This window comes from Sus scrofa, chromosome 4, assembly GCF_054392235.1.
Source record: "Sus scrofa isolate SSC_HxYL_T2T_F1_AM1 chromosome 4, Sscrofa_HxYL_maternal_Yorkshire_Landrace_v2.0, whole genome shotgun sequence".
In the NCBI taxonomy this organism is placed as follows: domain Eukaryota; kingdom Metazoa; phylum Chordata; class Mammalia; order Artiodactyla; family Suidae; genus Sus; species Sus scrofa.
This window is the reverse complement of record NC_139386.1, coordinates 87,116,860-87,138,399: the sequence shown is the minus strand read 5'-3', so window position 1 is coordinate 87,138,399 and position 21,540 is coordinate 87,116,860. Positions and strand designations below refer to the sequence as shown.

The 21,540-nt window shown below is 37.9% G+C and overlaps 1 protein-coding gene across 12 annotated transcripts in view; it reads left to right on the top strand.

Moving 5' to 3' along the window:
• TIPRL (TOR signaling pathway regulator) overlaps positions 1-21,540 on the top strand; it is a 35,393-nt gene that overhangs the window by 10,936 nt on the left and 2,917 nt on the right. For 4 of the 12 annotated variants that reach the window (XM_001928523.6, XM_085022503.1, XM_085022506.1 and 1 more), the window contains 3 exons: positions 4,538-4,669; positions 17,842-17,937; positions 20,707-20,769. In XM_001928523.6, coding sequence (XP_001928558.1) covers positions 4,538-4,669; positions 17,842-17,937; positions 20,707-20,769 — 291 coding nt within the window. Of the gene's footprint in view, positions 1-4,537; positions 4,670-17,841; positions 19,027-19,319; positions 21,369-21,540 lie in introns of all 12 variants that reach the window. The other 8 variants (XM_021089448.2, XM_085022507.1, XM_085022508.1 and 5 more) reach the window with 6 other exon arrangements.

Genomic DNA, 21,540 nt, shown 5'->3' with positions numbered 1-21,540 from the left:
AACAAGCTCTTATTTTAACCCTATGCAATAATAATCATGACTTAACTTTGAGGGCTTACTTTCAAAAGCCTCCTGGAAGCTATGAAGTAGGATTAGTTGTAACCAAGGAGCAAGATCCAGGGCAGCAGAGGTGGGGAGTGTGAGAATAGAAGGAGGTGAAAAGCGTGTGCTCAGTACTGTGTATTGGCACTTCAGCCTGTCATGTAATTTATTTTAAGTATTGCTGACAAATGTCAGCATGACCAACCATTCACTAGTGGTAAGGAGCTCAGGCTTTGGCAGACCTGAGTTCAAATCCCAGCACCATTATTTGATAGCTTGGAAAAGCAGTTTAATCTTTGCTAAGTCTTGTTTCTCACTTTGGTAAACTAGGGATGATATCAGTTGTGAGGTAGTTAATTAAGATTACATATACTAAGTGTTTATAGTACAATATCTGTTAACACAATATTCTCAAAAAATGGCAACTTTATTATTATGATATCACATCTCAAAGGTCAAGGGAACTAAGTTAATATTATTGAAATGCCAAGAATAAAAGTACATATATTATCTAGACAGTATTTACTCTTGCTTTATGGTCTAAATAGAGTTGATGAATGTGTTTCTTTATTGCCTTAAAAAATAGGGTGACTATTTTCCAGGCAAATTGTTAGGACTTTGTTGCTTAATTCTTAAAATAACCTTGTAGAATAGACATTATTATCCTCATTTTGTAAATGAAGAAATGGGTTCATGATCCTAAAGTATTGGAGTTCCCTTGTGGTACAACAGATTAAGGATTCTGCATTGTCACTGCAGTGGTTCGGGTCACTGCTATGGCATGGTTTCAGTCCCTGGCCTGGGAACTTCACATGCTGTGAGAGCAGCCCAAAGAAAAAAAGTATTTATCTCTTAGTAACATAATGCCAATACTATAGTTTATTGTTAAGCACATTTATTATATGGAAGATCACTTTCATAGGAACATTAAAAAATTTTTTTAAAGTATGGTTGATTTATAGTGTTAATGCCAATTTCTGCTGTACCATAAAGTGACTCAGTTATACATATAATACATTTTTTTTTTTTTTCCTTTTCTAGGGCTGCTTCCAGCAGCATATGTAGGTTCCCAGGCTAGGGGTCGAATTGGAGCTGTAGCCACTGGCCTACACCAGAGCCACAGCAACGCGGGATCCGAGCCGCGTCTGTGACCTACACCAAAGCTCACGACAATGCCAGATCCCTAACCCACTAAGCAAGGCCAGGGATCGAACCCACAACCTCATGGTTCCTAGTCAGATTTGTTAACCACTGCGCCACGACGGGAACTCCAACATATAATACATTTTTAAAATATTCTTTTGCATAATCATCTATCCCAGGAGATTGCATATAGTTCCCTGTGTTATACAGTAGGACCTCATTGCTTATCCATTCTAAATGTAATAGTTTGCATCCATTAACCCAAATTCTCAGTCTATCCCACTCCCTCTCTCTCCCCCTTGGCAACCACAAATCTGTTCTCTCATAGGAACAGTGTTTACATTTAACTTTTTTTTTTTTTTTTTTTTTTTTTTTTTTTTGTCTTTTTAGGGCTGCACCCGAGGTGGCATGTGGAGGTTTCCAGGCTAGGGATCCAACCGGAGATGTAGCCTCCTGCCTGCACCAGAGCCACAGCAATGTGGGATCCAAGCCCTGTCTGTGACCTACACCACAGCTCACAGACCCTGAGTGAGGCCAGGGATCAAACCTGTGTCCTCATGGATTCTAGTCAGGTTTCTTAACCACTGAGCCATGGTGGGAACTCCACATTTAACTTTTTTTTTTAATACCTGAGAATTTTTTGACCTGTAATATTACTTGGGATTTTAAATTATTTAATCCTTCAGCTCTTCCTCAAAGCACTATTCAGAAGCCCTAGTGTGTATAAAAAATTAGCCCTGTGAAGCAGAAAGCACTTTTTATGTACAGTAAGAATATCAAAGAATGATGCATTAGAATGAGGCCTTTCCTTTGCCCTTAATTTCTTGTTTTTTAGTTATTGGGGGCTGCTGGCATGTATGGAGTGTGTATGTGGGCCTATTTAATGTTTTCTCACTCTTTAGGTTGTTTAACCTATTACTGTAGTTGTAGCATGGTGTAAGGGGCAAGAGCCCATCACAGAGTTGTACTGACCTAGCTAGATTCATATCCAGCCTTGTCATTTATTGTCTGGGCTATACCAAAGGCACATATCTAAGATTATGATATGAGGATGTTACGAGGAAAGAGGTCAAATGCCTAAAATGTACCTGGCCTATAATAACCTATCAATATTTGGCCATTTTCTTCTTTCCTATTAAGTAAGTAAATTAAATCTGTAGGAAAATAGAAGTAGGAGATTGCCTCTTCTATTGGTACTGTCTTTTAGGAATAAAGCATGCTCAGTGTCCATGTATTTAAAAAAGCTTTTTTTTTTTTTTCTTTTTCAAAGCACATTGGAACATTTGCCCAATTCATTCAGTATGATTCACTATCTTGAGCTTTCTTTTTCCTTTTTTCCTTTTCCTTTTTTTTTTTTTTCACTGCAGTATAAAACCTAGGGAGGAGGTAAGTTTAGATGTGGAAGAGAGAAGGTTGAGAAATACAAAGTTTTAAACATATATATCCCTGTAAATGAAAATTATGTTATGTATATAAATAAGTTAAATATAACAAATTTCCCTAATCCATGTGTTATCTAGTTATTATTATTATTATTATTATTATTTAAAAATTTTTTGGTTGCCCACAGCATGTGGAGGTGCCTGGGCCAGAGATTGAACCTGCACCACAGCAGTGCCAACGCCAGATCCTTAACCCACTGAGCCACCAGGGACCACCTAATTATTTCTTACCTTTTTCTTTCTGACATTTTACAAGAACAAGTAGATGGCAAAACTGAAGGGAGTTCCCATTGCGGCTCAGTGGTTAGCAAACCCAGTTGGTATCCATGAGGACAAGGGTTCGATCCCTGGCCTCACTCAGTGGTTTAAGGATCTGGCATTGGGCTATGGTGTAGGTTGCAGATGCAGTTTGGATCTGGCATTGCTGTGGCTGTGGCGTAAGCCAGCAGCTACAGCCCCAATTCAACTCCTAGCCTGGGAACTTCCATTTGCTGTAGGTGCGGCTCTAAAAAGAAAAAAAAAAACAAAAAACAAAAAGACTGATGGATTCATGTTCACCAGTCACTTACTGAAAGGCATATATGAAACATTAGTGAAGTAACCACTGACTAGTCAGAAAATTCATGTAATGGTTAATTTTTTGGAAGTCAGGTATATCTATAAGGAGGATTTTTCGAATGTGTTCCTTTGAACTGAAACTAAATAAAAAGTAAGGAATCTAGATGTTGTGTTCATTTAATACCAACTGAAGTTTTATGTTCTTAGGCAGTCCTAGAGGCACTAACATTGGTCTTAAATAGGTCACAAACATGCAAGTGTATTGCTATATGTGTATATTGGAGTAAAATTGCGGAGGGCTAAAATGCTATCTGTAGGTGAACATGTAAGAACTATGGACATTTTTTTCACCTCTTGGGAATCATTTACAACTGCTAGTTTCTTTCATAGCAACCTTTCCCCCTACATCACTTAATACTTCCTTAGATCACTTTCCCATAAAATCTGTGTAATCTGTTGAACATCCATTATCATATTCATCTATTTCTTGTCCAGTTTTCTCAAACTACTTTCCATATCATAATTCTATCCTTGAGTCAAACAAATGACCTAATCAAGCTACTAATTAAAGTAAAATAATAGCTACCATTTACTGAATACTTATGGTTTAATGAGATTAGCTGTGTTTTTTTATGATACAACTACATCAAAGAGTAGAAAAGCAGAATATTTTGTAGAGAAATTGAATGCGGTAAAGAATAGTATTACAACTCATACATTCATGCTGCTGTTAGGAGACACTTGGACTTTATGAGTATTGATGTGATCCACCTTGAGATTTTTGGTGCTTTTGTTGTGTTATATATGTTTGTGTCTGGGGGCTGCAGAATACTACGTTGAAAAAATTGCCACTATCCTCTAAAGCCCTTGGGAATGCTAGGAGTTTCCCTCAGAATTTCTCTGAAACACTTGTTTGTAGGTTGGGGATCTCAAATACGTAACGTCATTCTAATGGGAAAATTTTTTTTTAAGTTCCAAGTGAATGGCTTGAAAGTAGACTTTTACAGCTCAAAATTGCTTCGAACTTCTATGATAGTAGTTCATCACACTAATTTTCAGATGGTTAAATTTCTCATAGTCACAATAGAGCACTTGATCTTAATGTGTTCTCTTTAATGATTTTAATATGAAAGATGATGAATTTTACTCTGTATTTTGTGAAGGTGTAATATCAGCCATCCTAGCTTTTTCAGGGACAAGGTATATATCTCATCTTTCCTGTCTGCTGATGACACCCAAATTTAGAACTGTGCTCTGGCTATGCCGAAGACAGGTAGGAAAACTGTTTTCCTATGTTTCTAGCATCTTGATTTTTTTTTTTTTTGTGCCCCTCCTTAACCTTTTTGTTTTAGGTTGTACCTACAACAGATCATATAGATACAGAGAAATTGAAAGCCAGAGAGCAGATTAAGTTTTTTGAAGAAGTTCTTCTGTTTGAGGATGAACTTCATGATCATGGAGTTTCAAGCCTGAGTGTGAAAATTGTGAGTATTGCGAATTTGTTTAAAATTAACTTCTTTCTTCCTTTCTTGCTGTTGGTCAGAAATACAAGACTGACTTCAAATTACACTGTCTTAACATGATATGTAAAGTTTCGCTTGGGTCTGGAATACATCTTATTAATAATATCCATAATAAAATTTACAACGTCTTAGTATATTGTTAAGACTTTAGCAAAGAATTTTTTTTTGTAGACCTGTCTGGCTACTTTGTGGTTTGTTTATTATTTAATTAAATGAAAACTGTCCCTTGATTTTTACTTTCTGAATTAAAAATGATATTGAAGGGATCTACAGAGAGCACAGTGGATGTCATTTTAAAGAGTGACCCATATGTCCTAATTTCAGTGCACCTATTTATACTACAATTTAGTCTCCAGCATGGGGGTGGAAAACAAATGACAAGCGTTAATTCACTTCTTTTTTTTTTTTTGTATTTTTCTATCAGCAGAGGACAAACTACTTCCATTAACAGTATTATTGGTGGAACATGTTTAAAAAGAATAATAGACTCCTAGCAGTTATTCATACTGTGAGGTTATAATTGGATTTCCAACACTTTCCAGAAAAACTTTGACCAAAACTTTTATTAAATGCCTTATCCTTAACACCTAGCTAAAGAAGGTGATAACCTTCTCTGTAAGGCCTTCCACAGCTCCCCTAGGCAGAGTCAGGTATCCCTTTACCATACTCCTGTAAGTACTTTTTTCACCCCTCACTTGTAGCACTTACCATAAGGACTGACAACGTCAAGGGCCTTGGAATCAAACATTGTTCTTAGAGCATAATGATTATGGATATTGTGATTTTAATAGTAATAATGATAAAAAGAATGAAAACAGTAAGTCAAAAGCAGCAATAAATTTGTTTTAAAAGAGTTCCCGTCATGGAGCAGCAGAAACGAATCCAGCTAGGAACCATGAGGTTGCAGGTTCGATTCCTGGCCTTGCTCAGCAGGTTAAGGATCTGGGGTTGCCATGAGCTGTGGTGTAGGTCGAAGACACAGCTCAGATCCAGCGTTGCTGTGGCTGTGGCTGTGGTGTAGGCGGGTAGCTGTAGCTTCGATTGACCCCTAGCCTGAACCTCCATATGCCATGGGGTGCAGCCCTAAAAAAACAAAACAAACAAACAAAAAAAATTGTTTTAAAGCCAAGGTTCTCTGTAGAATTGTGGCACTTTGGAATTGTAAGGAATTTTTAGACAATCATTAGTAAGTCTAGCCTCTGTTTTATAGCTGAGGCTCAAAAAGTTAGTTTATCTAAGGTTGTAACACTAATTAGCGACGAAGTTTTCTTTAGATGGTTAGATGGTTAGATATACCATCTAACATATATCATTATTCTAGCATTAAATGATTATTCCTTGTTCACCTGTAACTTAGCCACAGTTTATCTTTTGTGACTTGAATTTGTTCATTCTCCAACTCATTCAGTCATGGACCTTTCCACTTGTCTCTCCACCTACGGAATTGACTATGTTGAATGTTTATTATGAGTTTGCATATCTGGATGTGCATTTGTATCCAAGTGGGTAGGTATTCTGTGATGTATATAAATGGGTAGGTGTGTGGGGAGCACATGTGGCTTTGCAGTTGAAGGAGGTGGAGAGGGTATGGGCATAAATGTATTATGTGTGTACCAGAGTAAACAGTAAGTCTCAAACTGAAGAGTCATCTTAAAGTGTTCTTTCTTCTTATCTAGTGTAACTTTTTAAAAGATATGTGATAAAATTGGGTGGTGATGATTGTTGTACAACTATAAATGTAATAAAATTCATTGAGTTAAAAAAAAGATATGTGATAGGGATCCATTTTAAGAATGCCTGGAAGGACTCCATTAGACTAGTAAATTTCCTTTGTTTCTAAGATTATAAGAGTTATTGCTGTAAATAAAATAAATGCCATAATTTCTGGCTTAGAGGTAATGGGGTATGGACAAATAAAATTCTCTTCTATAGAAGCAAAGACTAACCTGGTAAATAGGGATGTAGATGAGAAACCAGGAATGTGGTGCTTGGGAAGTGAAAGGAGTAGAACTTTCAAGGAGGATGTCATGGAGGTCAGTATTGTGCTGAAAAGAGATCTTATGAGCTTAGAATGGAATGGTGTCCCGTAGACTAAAAAAATTGTTCATTGGTTTTGGCAATTAGGATATCATTATTCACTTTGGCAAGGTCAATATAAGTTACATGGTTAGGGGGTAAAGGAAAGATGTGTAGGTGGAGACAAAGTGTAGATGTAGACCAAACTTTCCTAAAACTTACTGGTATAGGAGGAGAAACAGATGCGGCTAAGAGAGAACTTGAGGTTGAAGGAGGTATGTGTGTGTGTGTTTGTAGTATTTTTGAATATGAGGAAGACTTTAGCATGTTTAGATACTCACAGGAAGGTGTAAAAGGGATAAAAATAGATAAGGGGTAAAAATGGATAGAGTGGGGTTTCCTGGGATGAGTATGGGAGGAAGAGGATGGATTTGAAGCTTTGCTATATGTGAGACTGATTGGAAAAACTCCTTTCTTCAGTGTTTCTCCTTACTCTCACAGTACAACACTTGTGACACCTGATGTGTAAGTTTCTCCCCAGACAATGCAGTTCTGCAACAGAATTGCTGTTGGCCCCAGTTGGATGCCCAGCAATTTAACCCAGTCCTGACGTTATCTACCTGGAAATGGCATCAGATTACACAGGTTAAGGGCGAAGTCCCATGGGTCCACCCTCCATCCTTTCGATGTCAGTCGCAGGTAATAGTAGGTCCCTAGGTTATCCACAGCCTCTGTTCTACTTGGCTACAAATTAGAGGTTCCCATGATGTTCTCTGCCTTAGATTTGACTGTTTGCTAGAACAGCTCATAGAACTCAGGGAAACATTTATGTTTACGAGTTAACTAAAGGATTTTTGTTGAAGGATACAGATGAAGATACATAGGGTAAAGTCTGGAAAGGTCCTAAGCCTAGCAGCTTCTGTCCCTGTGGAGTTGAGGTTTGTTATTCTTCCCAGTATGTGGGTGTGTCACCAGCCTGGAAGCTCTCTGAATCCCATGCTATTGGGATTTTATGGAGGCTTCTTCACATAGGCATGATCCATTACTAATTCCATTTCCAGCCTCTCTCTCTTCCCCGGAGAATGGAGGTGGGTCTGGAAATTTCAAGCTTGTAATCATGGCTTGGTCCTTCTGGGGGCCAGCTCCTATCTAGGAGCCTACCCAGAGTTGCCTCATTAGAATAAAAAGCTTGCTTCTAGTCCTCATCGCTTAGGAATTTACAAGGGTTTCAGAAATCCTGTGTCAGGAACCAGGAGCAGAGACTAGTATATAATTTTCTATTATCTCACAGACACTGTGCTAGATAATTATCTATATTAGTTCATTTAATCCTCATGAAAATCCTACACATTGAATACTTTCATATCCTTATTTTCGTAGTTATTATTAGTAACTTGCCATAGACCAGTCATACAGTTTGTCTGGACCAGTTTGTCTTTCTGCCCTTGTTCATAATCTTCTAGGATCTAGATCCACATATGGAAGGATTAACCTTAAGTCAGGAGAGAGATGCTCCTTGCATAGATAAGAGGAAGAGGGGAACATGACGTATGTAAGTCTGCCTCTACGCCAGCGATTTTTTTAATCAGAACACCAGCGAAGTTTTATGAGAATACCGAGGCACGTTAGAGATTTAGTTGTCGCAGATTATTTTTAGTTAGGTAAAGCTTTATGAGGAACTTCTTTTAAAAAGGCTTGAATTTTTAAGGACTGTCTTGTGTGTTTTCTTAATGCTCTGAATGTGATTTGGGGATGTGGATATATAGATATCTCATTTTCAAAACGTTGTTAGAATCATCTAGGGTAATGGCAGTAGTGCTCACTGCTTTTGTTTGATATTTTAAAACTTGGCTGGAAAACTGCTAAAAAGTTCTTGTTTTACAATTGCAAAACTAGTTGCTTATAAGTGTTAGTAAGTTTATTTAACTGCTTCAGATTTTGAAGTATGTTCTCCACCTTAAAATTTTGTTTTTTGTTTTTGTCTTTTGTCTTTTTAGGGCCGTACTCACGGTGTATGGAGGTTCCCAGGCTAGGGGTCTAATTGGAGCTATTGCTGCTGGCCTACGCCAGAGCCACAATAACACCAGATCCAAGCTGCATCTGCAACCTATACCACAGCTCACGGCAACGCCTGATTCTTAACCCACTGAGCAAGGCCAGGGATCAAACCTGCAACCTCATGGTTCCTAGTGGATTCATTTCCACTGCGCCATGACAGGAACTCCAAAATTTTGGTTTTATTTAAAAAAAAAAACCAGACACAATTTCCTTGTGGTACACTTCTCCAGTGAGAAAGAGTGGATTTAGAGCTCCGTGTGCCACAAAGCTTGGGCTGTTTTGGATTTGCTTAATTGAGTTTATTAATGAGTTTGATAACTTTATGTGAGTGGCATTACCTATACCTAATTAGAAGTTTGTTTCAGAAATTAATTTTCCTCCTAGGAGTTCCCGTCGTGGCGCAGTGGTTAACGAATCCAGCTAGGAACCATGAGGTTGCAGGTTCGATCCCTGGCCTTGCTCAGTGGGTTAAGGATCCGGCGTTGCCGTGAGCTGTGGTATAGGTCACAGACGCGACTCGGATCCCGCGTTGCTGTGGCTCTGGCGTAGGCCAGTGGCTACAGCTCTGATTAAACCCCTAGCCTGGAAACCTCCACATGCCGCAGGAGCGGCCCAAGAAATGGCAAAAAGACAAAAATAAAATAAAATAAAGGAAAAAGAAATTAATTTTCATCATGTATTTCTAAATTAGCTTCTCTCAGCATTGTTTGTTTTTAGGTTAGGATTTTGTGTCTTAACCTACTATTGTTGTTAGGGCTTACTGTTCATAGGATTATGCTCTAACAGAGATCTAAAGAGAAGCTACTTTTGTGCTAATGTTAATTTTTAACTTTCAAAGAAAATTAATTTCATATCTACCAAAATACTGGTGGCACTGTGATGTTCTATAATGGCTTTTATAGTTAATAGTTAATTCCATTCTGAGTAGAGTCAGGAGTGAATATTGTCTGCCTTCTACTGCAGTGTTTTACTGGGCAGGTAGGGATATATCTCTGTATACAAAGAATTCTACAGTGCCCTGTGCAGAGGTAGCTTTTGTTGGACATGTGGTCTCAAAGAATTGTCATATTTTATAGACATAGAGCCCAAGAGACTGTTTCTTTTCTTTTTTTTTTTTCAGGGCTGCATCTGTGCCATATGGAAGTTCCCAGGCAAGGGATCAAATCAGAATTGCAGCTGCCAGCCTATGCCACAGCCACAGCAATGCAGGATCTGAGCCGCGTCTGCAGCCTATACCACAGCTCATGGCAACGCCAGATCCTTAACCCACTGAGCTGGGCCAGGGCTCTAACCCACATCCTCATGGATATCACTTGGGTTCATAATGTGCTGAGCGACAATGGGAACTCCTGGGATTTTCTTTCCATCACTTCTTTTTGTAGATGAAAGAGGAAGAGCCTTCGGGTAGTTCAGTGACATGCTCTAAGTTGGTGGTTCTCAACCTTACCAGACCTGTAGCTCCTTTTTTTTTTTTTTTTTTTTAACCAAATATTTTCAATTCTCCCTCCCTTTTATTATCCTACAAGAAATTCATAGATAATATAAGCCATCTTCCTTTATAATAAATCAGCATAATGTCCTAATTATAAAATTAATTATAATTATAAAAGGGAAATTTAAAAATTGATTTAGAATAAATGATAGGTATTTCAATATGTAAATGCATCATATGACTGCATAAGTAGTCAGGTACTTAACTTGCATATTGAATCACTGTGAATGTGACATCTACAAGTGTAGGCTGATGCCAGGTATCAGTCAGTGACTCATATCACCTGATCAAGACTGCCATTAGTGATGTAATTTTTCAAAATGGTGAACAAGGCTTAGTGAAATGTCAGATAAAACACAGATAAAACAGTTTAATCTTACCTTGATTTACATGGTAATTACCTTCTTGGAAACTGAGTGGGTTTTGTATTTATATGTAAAATGGAGTTAGGTTCAAAGATAAGAAATCAGTTTTTTCACCCACAGAAAAGTCAGGTGAGATATTTGGAAGTTTTGTGGGGTGCAGAATTGGACTTTGTGGCATAGGATCATCTTGGGCATTACAGAATGTCTAATGTCTCTGGTCTTTAACTGCTGAATATTAGTATTGGTTGCTCGTCATTGTGACAGTGAAAAATACCCTCCTCACAAATTTCCAAATGTCCCCTTGTAGAGAACTACTGCCTCAATATATACAGTTGAATTATTGAATTGAGGTTAGAGCTTGTGTCCTTAGTCTTAATCTCCGCATTGTGCCATGTTGAAATGATACTTCTACTTGATTCATGTATTGTGCGCAGTATGACTGTTAATAACTCATTTTGAAATTTGAAGAAATGCTGCAAATAATTCTTTCTAATAGTTACAAATAGCGCTCTGTCAGTTAGTGATGTGCTTCTCAATTTCATTGTTATAAAAGTCTTGCTTTTAAGTTTTGCTGCAGAATAAATACAGTTTGACTCAGAGCCTTTTCTCCACCAAAGAGCTTCTAGGCTCTATTTCCTTCAGCCAGTAGGTAATGAGCATCTGCTGTGTTCTAGTGACTCTTATAGGCAGTAGGAACACAGTGATGAGCACAGCAGATATTCCCACTATCTTAAAGCCTACAGTCAAGTAGAGAGGAGACAAACTTTAAGCAAGTAAAAACATAAATGAATATAGTTGCAGATCTGTTCATTTGTAAAGGAGAACTATGAGAGAGAATACAAGAGAAATCCTTCTGCTTATGGAACAGTAGAAAAGGCCTCTCTATGGAAGTGACATTTATGCTGAGACCTGAAGGACAGGCAAGCCTTACTTAGCCAGGAGAACAACTTCAGGTCAGGGACAAAGTGTTGAAAGGTCCTTGGACAGGAGAGCTTGTTCTGTGGCTGGTGACACTCCAGGCAGTAATGCTACTTTTGTTACTGGGTTCTTGTTATTTCTTCTTTTTTCATTGATGTTGCTCTGTGCTTATCTGGAATTACAGGCAAGTTGCTGAATGTATCTTACTATTTCATGCCTCAGAATTTTTTTTTTTTCTACAGCCTATTTCCTCTTTCTGGAATTTTCCTTCCCACCCTAGCTTTTCTGTTTATGGTCAGCTCAAGCATTGCCTTCTCTGAATTTCTTCAGCAGACTTAGCTTCTTCTTTCTTTGCATCCTTATTAAACCTTGTATGTACCTCTGCTATAGCAGCTACCAACCACCTCATTTTATCTGCTAACTGTTTCTCTCTTTGATAAACTTCTTGGGAATTGAGACTGTATTTCATTTATATAAATTTAAGACCTACTGTGAGAACTTGTTGCTTACTAAATTACAATTACTAAGTAGCATTTATTTAGTAATTGTTCAATCATTTTTAAACTAATATTTTATTATAAAACTTTTAAACATATTCAAAAGGAGACACAATGCCCTTTTTTATTAACATTTTTCACTGAATATATTTGATGTATAATATTACATAAATTACAAGTGTACAATATAGTGATTCACAGTTTTTAAAGATTATACTCCATTTGTAGCTATTATAAAATATTGGCTTTATTTGCCATGTTGTACAGTATATCCTTGCAACTTATTTTATACCTAATAGCTTGTACCTCTAACTCCCACCCCATGTTGTTTCTTTCTCCTTTCTTGCCCCCACTGGTGTCCACTAGTTTTTTCTCAACACCTGTGAGTCTGCTCCTTTTTTGTTATATTCACTAGTTTGTTGTATGGTTTAGATTCCACATATAAGCACAAGTGATATATAAGTGATATCTATGGAATTCGTTTTTCTCTGTCTGATTTATTTAACTTAGCATAATACCCTCAAGACATATCTATGTTGTCACAAATGGCAAGATTTCTTTCTTTCTCTCTCTTTTGGCTAAGTAGTGTTCCTTTGTATAAGTATGCCATATCTTCTTTATCCAGGCATCTGTTGATGGCCACTTAGGTTGTTTCCATGTCTGGGCTATTATATGTATGAAATCATGTCATCTGCAAAATAGTGACAGTTTTACTCCTGCCTTTCCAGTTTGGGTGCTTTTCATTTTTTTTCCTTCCCTAATTGTTCTGGCTAGGACTTCCAATACTTGGTTGAATAGAAGTGGCAAGAGTTAGGATCCTTGTCTTTTTCCTGATCTTAAAGGGACAGTTTCAATTTTTCACCATCAAGCATGATGTTAGCTGTCAGTTTGTCATATATGGCCTTTCTTATGTTGAGGTACATCCCTTCTGTATCCATTCATTGTTTTGAGAGTTTTTTTTTTTTTTTTATCATAAATGGGTGCTAAACCTTGTCACATACTTTTTCTGCATTTATTGAATGATATGCTTTTTACCCTTCTTTTTGTTAATGTGGTGTATCCTATTGATCAATTTACATATGCTGAACCATACTTGCATCATTGAAATAAATCCTGCTTGATCATGGTATACAATCCTTTTATTGTATTGTTGAATTAGTTTTGCTAATATTTTGTTAAGGATTTTTAAAATTTATGTTTGTCCTAAATATTGGCCTGTAATTTTGTTTTTTTATAGTTTCTTTGTCTGGTTTTGGTATTAGTGTAATTAATGATGGCTATGAAAAATGAGTTAGAAAGTTCTCCCTTCCCTTCAATTTTTTGGAATAGTTTGAGAAGGATTGTTTTTAAATCTTCTTTGAATGTTTGGTAGAATTCACCTATGAAGTTGTCTGGTGGTCCTGGGCCTTTTGCTTTTTGGGGGACTTTTTAAAAATTCTTTTGTCTTTTGTCTTTTTAGGGCAGCACCTGCGGCATATGGAGGTTCCCAGGCTAGGGGTCTAATTGAAGCTGTAGCCGCTGGCCTACACCACAGCTCACAGTAATGCCAGATCCTTAACCCACTGAGCAAGCCTAGGGATTGAACCTGCAACCTCATGGTTCCTAGTCGGATTTGTTAACCACCGAGCCATGACGGGAACTCCTTGGGGGACTTTTTGATTTCAATTTTTTTATTTCAATCTCTGACTAGTGATTGGTCTGTTCATTTTCTATTTCTTCATGATTCAGTCTTGGATGGTTATGTGATTCGAAAGATTTGCCTGATTCTTTTAGGTTGTCCAATTTTTTGGTTGTATAGCTGTTCATAATAAATACTCTGTTTTAATATTTTGTATTTCTGTGGTATCCATTGTTATTTTTCCTTTTTCATTTCTGATTTTTTTTTTAAAATCAGGGCCTTCTTGTTTTCTTAGTAAGTCTAGCTGTGGTTTATCAATTTTGTTTATCTTTTCAAAGAACTAGCCCTTGGTTTCATCAATCTTTTCTATTGTATTTTTAGTTTCTATTTTATTTATTTCCACTTTGCTCTTCCTTCCTTCTACTAACTTTGGGTTTTCTTCTTCTTTTTCTAGTTCCTTGAGGTGTAAGGTTAGATTGTTGGGATTTTTTCTTATTTCTTGAGGTAGACCTGTATTTCTATAAATTGCCTCTTAGTACTGCTTTGCTGTGTCCCATAGATTTCAGTTATGTCATATTTTCATTTTCATTTATCTTCAGGTAATTTTTTTTTTTTTTTTACTTCCTGGACTTGAAATAGTGATCTCTTTCCCATGTTAGGAAAGTTTTTGTCTGTTATCTCTTCAAATATTTTCTCTGTCCCTTTTTCTCTCTCTTTTCTTATTCTAGGAGTTTTCTTGGTGCGGTGGGTTAAGGATCCAGCATTGTCACTGCAGCATCTTGGGCCACTGCTGTGGTGCAAGTTTGATCCCTGGCCTTGGAACTTTCATAGGCCATAGGCACAGCCAAAAAATAAAATAAAATAAAAACCTATTCTGACAAAGAGTTGTAGTTTTCTGGTTCTGTCTATTTATTACCTTCCTCAAAGTTTCGTGTATTTTTGCTGTTTTGTTTCTGGTAAAAGAGCTCCTTTCAACATCTCTTATATGAGAAATCTAGTGTTGATGAACTCCCTCATCATTTGTTTGTCTCTTTCCTATCTGAATGATAACTTTGCTGGATGGAGTATTCTTGGGTGATAATTTTTGTCTTTCAGTATTTTGTGAATGTCATTCTACTCCCTACTGGCCTATCAGGTTTCTGCTGAGAAATCTGCCAATAGCCTAATGGGGGTTCCTTTTAATTACTATCCTCTTTTTCCATGGCTGTATGTAGAGTTTTCCTTTGTCACTGACTTTCACCAATTTTAATATTATGTCTTGGAGAAGGTTTTTTGCATTGAGATGCTTAGGTGTTCTCTTAGCTTCGTGGACTTTATTTATTTATTTATTTTTTTGTCTTTTGACTTTTTTTTGTCTTTTGTTGTTGTTGTTGTTGCTATTTCTTGGGCCGCTCCCGCGGCATATGGAGGTTCCCAGGCTAGGGGTTGAATCGGAGCTGTAGCCACCGGCCTACGCCAGAGGCACAGCAACGCAGGATCCGAGCCTCGTCTGCAACCTACACCACAGCTCACGGCAACGCCGGATCGTTAACCCACTGAACAAGGGCAGGGACCGAACCCGCAACCTTATGGTTCCTAGTCGGATTCGTTAACCACTGCGCCACGATGGGAACTCCAGCTTCGTGGACTTTATATGTCCAGTTCCTTTCCCAGGTTTGGGAAGTTCTCTGATCTTATTTCTTTAAATAATCACTCTGCTCCCTTCTTCCTCTCTTCTTTTTAAGATGCCTAATTATCCTAATGCTGCTCTTCTGAAAGAGTTGCATAGCTCTTGTAGAATTTTCTCTCTTTTTTAAAATATCTTATCTCTCTTTCCTCTTCGACATATCATTTCTAGATTTCTACCTTTGAGCTCACTAATCCTCTCTTCCATTCTGCTCTATTTCCAGTGTTTTCTTTTTCTTTAGGGCCTCACCCCTGGTGTATGGAAGTTCCCAGGCTAGGGGTTGAGTCTGAGCTATATCTGCCAGCCTATGCTACAACCACATTAGTGTGGGATCTGAGCTGAGTCTGCAGCCTATAGCACAGCTCACTGCAATGCTGGATCCTTAATCCACTGAGCGAGGCCAGGGATCGAACCTGCATCCTCATGGATACTAGTTGGATTTGTTACTGCTGAGCCACAACAGGAAGTCCAATTTCCAGTGTCTTCTAATGTATTCTTTATCTTGTTTATTGAGTTCTTCAGCTCCAGAACATCTGTTTGGTTCTTTAGAGTTTCAATCTCTTTGATAAGGTATTCCTTCTGTTCATTAATTTTATTCATGAGCTCATTAAACTACCTGAGTTTTCTTGTATCTTTTTGAATTTCTTCATGATAGATACCTTGAATTCTTTTTTTTTAATTATTCAAATGAATTGATCACATCTGTAGTTGTATAATGATCATAACAATCTGATTTCACAGGATTTCCATTCCATAGCCCAAGCACATCCCCCCACCCCCCAAACTGTCTCCTCTGGAGACCGTTAAGTTTTTCAATGTTTGTGAGTCAGCATCTGTTCTGCAAAGAAGTTCAGTCTGTCCTTTTTTCAGATTCCACATGTCAGTGAAAGCATTTGATGCTGGTGTCTCATTGTATGGCTGACTTCACTTAGCATGATAGTTTCTAGGTCCAGGTACCTTGAATTCTTTTTCAGTTAGACTGAAGTATTCTGTGACTTTAAGTTTGGTTTTTTGAGAATTGTCATTTCCTTTTGTGGTATAGTATTATTGTGATTCTTTATGGTGCTTGAAGTAAGTATTTGTTCCTCTGCTGGTGTATTTGAATTAGAATTGAGAGTGCTTTCTTTTGTTTTCTGGTAGGTGGCACTGTAACACAAGTTTTTGGCTTTTTTTTACTTGAGCTGCCTCTGGTTATATTTGAGAGTTGGCACATTTCGGCCTCCACTGTCTCTGTAAAAGGTGTAGCTTCGTGCCTTCATTGTTACTTCTTGTGCCTCTGGGGTAGTTGCTGCTTTGCTTCTGCTGGAGCTGCTGCGTCATGGAAATGGCAGGCTCTTTCTTGTGTGTGGGATCCCCTGAGACACAGGCTCTACTATAGAAGGAGGAAGGACAATTAGGGCGAGTGAGGTTGTGCAAGCACCTCCACCATGTTGTGTGTTGTAAGGGTCTTGGGTTCTGCACAGGACAGGGCTGTGGGTGCCTCAGCAGCTGAAGAGACAGGGTCCCAGGCCCCATTGTCACTGCTTTCCAGTTACCTGTGGCCACAGGTGTTCCCACAGTCAGAAGACCAAAGTCATGTGTGCTGCTTCCCCTGCTGCTACTTGATTTTTTGAAGCCATGGGATCAGTTGCCACAGTTATAGGACTGGGATTACAGGCACAAGTCCACTATGCCCTTGGTTCTGCCTCCTTTATGTGTCCTAGGACCGCCTTTAATGTACGGATGTGTGGAATTTTCCAGTGTCCTACTGAGTTGAGCAGAAGTGTATCTTTGTTTAATTGTAGATGTTTTGCTAGTTGTAGATTGAAGGGGAGAGACAAAGGTAGCTTTTCACTCCACCATGTTTGATATCACTCCCATAGGTATATTCTTTTGAAAGACCTAAAGATCCCATACCCCATATAACCCCTCCCTCCCTGCCACCAGGACCCACTCTCCACTAACTCCGACTTTCTTTAGGGTAATACTTGGAAAACAGAAATGTGTAGATGTGATAAAGATCAAAGATGTTAAGAACATGTTGTAATGATCTCATAAACCAGACTTTGGCAGTATGCAGTAGTACTTAATTAGTTGCACTGAATTAGAGCATACCATTAAAGGCCTCCTGTCTTTATATAAAGTGAATAAAAGATGAGTAGCAACAAAGAACTAGGTTATTCTTTCATTTTGATATTACTGATGATGAATTTAGTACTTTTTTTTTTACAGTGAACATTATAATTTTCACATTACTTAGGTGCATCTTAAATCTTTTTAACCTCATTATCTTTTGACCTAGAAAAATATTTTTCTATTGTAGGAAATGGAAACTGGTATGTTACATAATATAAATAAGGTTTTGAGTCTTAGTTGGAGCTAGGACACAGAACCTCTGGTTCAGAGATTTTTATATAATGCTCATTTAGCCTTCCTCTGATGCCTTAAAAATTTTACTCTTTTAGCAAAGTAATAAAATATTTAATTTTCATTAAAACATTGATGTACTTTTCTTTTCCCCCAGAGAGTCATGCCGTCAAGCTTCTTCTTACTGTTGCGGTTTTTCTTGAGAATTGATGGGGTACTTATTAGAATGAATGATACAAGACTTTACCATGAGGTATCTATTCTCACTTAATGAATATACTAACTGAGGTTTGTCAATTTTCTTTACCCTTTCAAAGAGCCAGCTCTTGGTTTTATTGATTTTTTTTTCCATTTTTTGAATCTCTATTTTATTGATTCCTTCTCTGATCTTTATGATTTCCTACCTTCTGCTGATTTTAGGTTTTGTTTGTTCTCCTTTGAATATACTAATTGGTATTAGGCTTGTTTATGTTTTTACATTGTCAGTCTGAGTAAAATTCAGTAGTGCTTCATATTATATGACTATCCATTTTTTCAGTAATGCTTCATATTATATGACTATCCATTTTTTTTTCTCTCTTTTTTATGGTCACACCTGTGGCATTATGGTAGTTCCTGGGCTAGGGGTCATAGTGGAGCTGCAGCTTCAGGCCTATGCCATCTGCAACCTATACCACAGCTTGTGGCAACGCTGGATCCTTAACCCATTGAGTGAAGCCAGGGATTAAACCCACATCCTCAAGGATACTATATCAGGTTCTTAATCTGCTCAGCCACAGTGGGAACTCCATGACTATCCTTTTAACCTTTAAGATTGGGTGTTTCACATGTTGACTGCATGGCTATCAAAACATTACATTCTTTTTTTTTTATTTTTATTTTTTTAACTCTCCAAAACCTTTATTAGTAACCTCTGGAAATATCTCTGACCACATGCTGTGTCATACTCATCCATGTACTTAGTCTTTTACCTGACTGGTCTTTTTTTTCTTTTTTTAATAATTTTTATTTTTTCCACCATAACTAGTTTACAGTGTTCAGTCAATTTTCTACTATACAGCAAGGTGATCCAGTGACACATACATATATACATTCTTTTTCTCACATTATCATGCTCCATCATAAGTGACTAGATATAGTTCCCAGTGCTATACAGCAGGATCTTATTGCTTATCCACTCCAAATGCAATAGTTTACATCTATTTATCCCCATCCCCAGTCCATCCCACTCCCTCCCCCTATTGTTGAGGAAATTTTAGATTACCTTTAATGCCTTAACCTTTAAATGTTCTTTCTTTGGGTCTTTTCTAGAGCCGTGCCCGCGGCACATGGAGGTTCCCAGGCTAGGGATTGAACCAGAGCTGGAGCCACTGGCCTACGCCACAGTCATAGCAACACCAGATCCAAGCTGTATCTGCCACCTACACCACAGTTCATGGCAATGCGGGATCCTTAACACACTGAGCAAGGCCAGGGATCCAACCCGAAACCTCATGGTTCCTAGTCGAAAACATTACATTCTTTTCTAAAAGCTCTAGTAGCTGAAAATGTTTTCTTTTTTTTTTTTTTTTTGTCTTTTTTGTTGTTGTTGTTGCTATTTCTTGGGCCGCTCCCGCGGCATATGGAGGTTCCCAGGCTAGGGGTCGAATCGGAGCTGTAGCCACCGGCCTACGCCAGAGGCACAGCAACGCAGGATCCGAGCCGCGTCTGCAACCTACAACGCAGGATCCGAGCCGCGTCTGCAACCTACACCACAGCTCACGGCAACGCCGGATCGTTAACCCACTGAGCAAGGGCAGGGACCGAACCCGCAACCTTATGGTTCCTAGTCGGATTCGTTAACCACTGCGCCACGACGGGAACTCCTGAAAATGTTTTCTAAAAGACATTCCCCAGTAAAGGGGGGTGGGGTGGGGTGGTTTCTAATGCTTTTTTAAAAACCTCATGTGTATTTAATGTTTAAGAAAACTATCCCTTAACTCTTAGCTTTGTTTGTAGTATGTATTATTTATATAATGTCCCAATATTAGAAATACCAATCACATGGCTTCCAAAAGTTTGTATTATACAGTTATTTTGATCGTTCTTTTAATATCTGAAAGCTCTGTGCTCTATTTCAAGAAATTGTTAATATACAAGGTGTTTTGTGTAGAGATTTCTAAATGTTAAGGATGGTATTACCATTCCTTAAGGAAGCTGTGATTGCTGCTGATTTTTTTTTTTACAATGAGCATTAATCTGTTTTTCTTGATATAAAAGATTGACACCTCAAGGGAGCATAATCTTGTGATTTTCCTTTTATTAAATAATATTTTACCAAAAAAGTGTAATAAATTGCTTTCTAAAAACCTCACTTTAGGTAAGTTCCCTATGGTACACCAGGTTAAGGATCCAGTATTGTCACTCCTGTGGCTCAGGTTCAATCCTTGTCCCAGGAACTTTTGATTGCTGAGGGTGCATCCAAAAAAAAAAAAACCCCAAGCAAACAAAAAAACCCCAAAGCTTCACTTTCAAAAGTCTTAAAAGGGGAAATTGAAGTACACAAAAAGTGATTGTAAATAAGCAGTTTGACAAGAGTTGTATAGAAATAGGAAAGAATAAAATTTGTTTAAACTTTTTTTGGGGGAGGACATAAGAGTAGCCACAGTTATGTAAACAGATGATAATATAGCTTAAGGAAAAGATATATTTCCAAATTTGAAGTAGTATTGAGATCTCTTGTATATCTCATTTATAGACATATACATTTTCCTTCAAAGTGAGGCCTTTGCTTGTGTTTTTGGTAGATGATAATTATTAAATATGTTTACCTATGTGTCTGATATTACTGTGACTTATAGAGGTTGGAATTAATTCAGAATTCTTGGTAAGAATAAGTCATCTCACTATAGAGTTGGATGTTTTCATCAGGTTTTATACTACTTTCACAATCTGTTCTAAATGTAGGCATTTCTGTTTAATAGAAAGGTTTTTGTAAATCAGTGTAAGTAAATTTATTGCAATTTTTTATTTTTAAACATAGGCCGACAAGACCTACATGTTACGAGAATATACATCACGAGAGAGCAAAATTTCTAATTTAATGGTACAGTATTTAAATATTGGCTTTTAGAAGTTTAAAATTCATATTTTAAGTATGGTATTCCTCCATGCCTCACCCATCCACAAAATCTACATCCCTAAATCCACTCATTCACCTAATTGGGCTCCTCTATAGGATAAATCCTACTGCAGTCTATTTTTTCTAGAACTTAACTACAGATAGCGTTGATAGGTACCTTAGCCATCATCCAGTCCGATTTCCACATTTTATTCTGGAAGGCCTGAGACTCAGCGGTGTGACTTACTCCAAGTCACATAACTGGTTGGTGATGGGCTGCAATTGGCTGTTCTTTCCTCTTACCATCCTGTCACTCTATAATTTCTTTCTATCCAATTTCCTTTTTTTCTTCCTAAAATGTGGTGATTCTGCACCATGACTTGTTTTGAGGGGGCACAGTTTTCCTTTTTTTTTTGTTCCCTCCCCTGAGACTTGTAAAAAGGGCATCTAAAAGTCTGTAGGATTCTATAGTGAGTTGCTTAAGAAGTGATACCTTCCTGCAAACTTGATTTTTATTTATTTTTTTATTTTTTTGACTTTTTGCCTTTTCTAGGGCCACTCTTGAGGCATATGGATGTTCCCAGGCTAGGGGTTGAATTGAAGCTATAGCCGCCAGCCTACGCCACAGCCACAGCAATGCCAGATCCGAGCCGTGTCTGCAACCTACACCACAGCTCATGGCAATGCCAGATCGTTAACCCACTGAGCAAGGGCAGGGATTGAACCCGCAACCTCATGGTTCCTAGTCGGATTCGT